Raw genomic sequence first — 2,077 nt, forward strand, 5'->3', positions numbered from 1 at the left:
CTACTTTATTAGGTTGCATTTGGATTAAATAAGAAAATGCAACTAAAGAACTTATCAGAGAGCTGAAGCCGGGAGTGAGGCGCAGCGACCACGGCAGCAACAAGTGCCGGAGCTGAGCCGAGCCGGGGCCAAGCCGAGGCGGAGCCATCCCGCCGCGGACACCACCCGGCCGCCCATCGCGGGCGCAACGCATGGAGCAAGAGCGGCGGCAGTCGCCGGGCTGAGCCGCGCGGAGTGGCCAGGACGTGGATGCAGCCACGATCTCCCGTCCCCGCCCCGCTGAGCAGGAGCTCTTCCCGGACAAGATATGAGAAATGGGTGTTGGATGTCGAAGAATAAAATTGTTGGGAATCCTGATGATGGTAAATGTCTTCATTTATTTGATTGTGGAAGTCTCCAAAAGCAATAGCCAAGAAAAAAATGGAAAAGGAGAAGTAATAATACCCAAAGAAAAGTTCTGGAAGATATCTGACCCTCCCAAGGCATACTGGAACAGGGAACAAGAAAAGCTGAACAGGAAGTACAATCCCATTTTGAACATGTTAGCTAACCAGACAGGGGAAGCATACGGATTTTCCAACATAAGCCATCTGAATTATTGTGAACCTGACCTGAGGGTCACGTCAGTAGTTTCAGGTTTTGACAGTTTGCCAGACAGATTTAAAGACTTTCTGTTGTATTTGAGATGTCGAAATTATTCACTGCTTATAGATCAACCCGATAAGTGTGCAAAGAAGCCCTTCTTATTGCTGGCGATTAAGTCCCTTCCTTCACATTTCGACAGAAGGCAAGCGATTCGGGAATCTTGGGGCAAAGAAACCAATATGGGGAACCAAACAGTGGTGCGAGTCTTCTCACTGGGCCAGACCCCCGCAGAGGACAACCATCCTGACCTCTCAGATATGCTGAAATTTGAGAGTCAGAAGCAACATGACATTCTTATGTGGAACTACAGAGACACCTTCTTCAACTTATCTCTGAAAGAAGTACTCTTTCTCAGGTGGGTGAGCACTTCCTGCCCAAATGCTGAGTTCGTGTTCAAGGGTGATGATGATGTTTTTGTGAACACCCATCACGTCCTGAATTACTTGAATAGCTTATCCAAGAACAAAGCCAAAGATTTGTTTATAGGTGATGTGATTCACAATGCTGGACCTCATCGGGATAAGAAACTCAAGTACTACATCCCGGAAGTTGTTTACACTGGCGTCTACCTGCCTTATGCAGGGGGAGGTGGATTCCTGTACTCCGGCCACCTGGCCCTGAGGCTATACAATGTAACTGACCAGGTCCTTCTCTACCCCATCCATGACGTTTATACTGGAATGTGCCTTCAGAAACTTGAACTCGTTCCAGAGAAACACAAAGGCTTCAGGACATTTGATATGGAAGAGAAAAACAGGAATAACATTTGTTCTTATGTAGGTTTGATGTTGGTACATAGTAGAAAACCTCAAGAGATGATTGATATTTGGTCTCGGTTGCAAAATGCTCATTTAAGTTGCTAAATTATGTACAAAACTAAATTTTGCATAGAAAGATGTATCTCAAATAGTTCCCATGTTGTGTTCTCTCACATTAGAGGTAATTTCTATGTAAAACCATCAAAATTGCCTTTATGAGTAGTATCCATATGAGGGCCTCTAAACCTTTCAGTGTAGTACTTTCTGAAGAGGGAAAGCAGAAGATCCTAATTTTTATGTAGGATAGGACAGGACAAATGGTTATGACCCTTCCTGCTGGCTAGTGGTCATTATTTTCTAACTTGTCCCCCTTGTCATCTGAAATCATGTTTCTGGAATCTGATCGTGTTAAGTTATTTTTGTTTTGCCCTCATATGATGGTAATCCTATTTCCCATTATAATGAGTGACTTATCTGCAGTTTAGGTATTCATAAACCTATTGGCTACAAAGACACTGTTATATATGACTCAGTGCTTTTTGTGAAATGGAATTACATTTATTTTCATGAAATTTGGATGAATTTTTAAAATAGTCTGGAAAAATTAACTTCTGTTGAAATTTCCTGCCGCCCCAACATTTCCTTGGGTTAATCTAATCAATCAGTTTTGCAAA

General features: G+C 43.2%; 1 protein-coding gene across 1 annotated transcript; it reads left to right on the plus strand.

The window, feature by feature from the left end:
- The first annotated feature begins 314 nt into the window (after positions 1-314).
- On the plus strand, positions 315-1,604 carry LOC102980178 (N-acetyllactosaminide beta-1,3-N-acetylglucosaminyltransferase 2-like). Its single transcript, XM_024123086.2, has one exon. It carries the CDS (start codon positions 315-317, stop codon positions 1,506-1,508), a length of 1,194 nt encoding a protein of 397 aa, XP_023978854.1. The 3' UTR covers positions 1,509-1,604.
- The last annotated feature ends 473 nt before the right edge of the window (positions 1,605-2,077 follow it).

Source organism: Physeter macrocephalus, chromosome 8 (genome assembly GCF_002837175.3).
Source record: "Physeter macrocephalus isolate SW-GA chromosome 8, ASM283717v5, whole genome shotgun sequence".
NCBI classification, from domain to species: Eukaryota; Metazoa; Chordata; class Mammalia; order Artiodactyla; family Physeteridae; genus Physeter; species Physeter macrocephalus.

Excerpts from the sequence above, each read along its gene's own strand:
- LOC102980178 (XM_024123086.2), top strand. The coding sequence starts at position 315 with ATGGGTGTTGGATGTCGAAGAATAAAATTGTTGGGAATCCTGATGATG.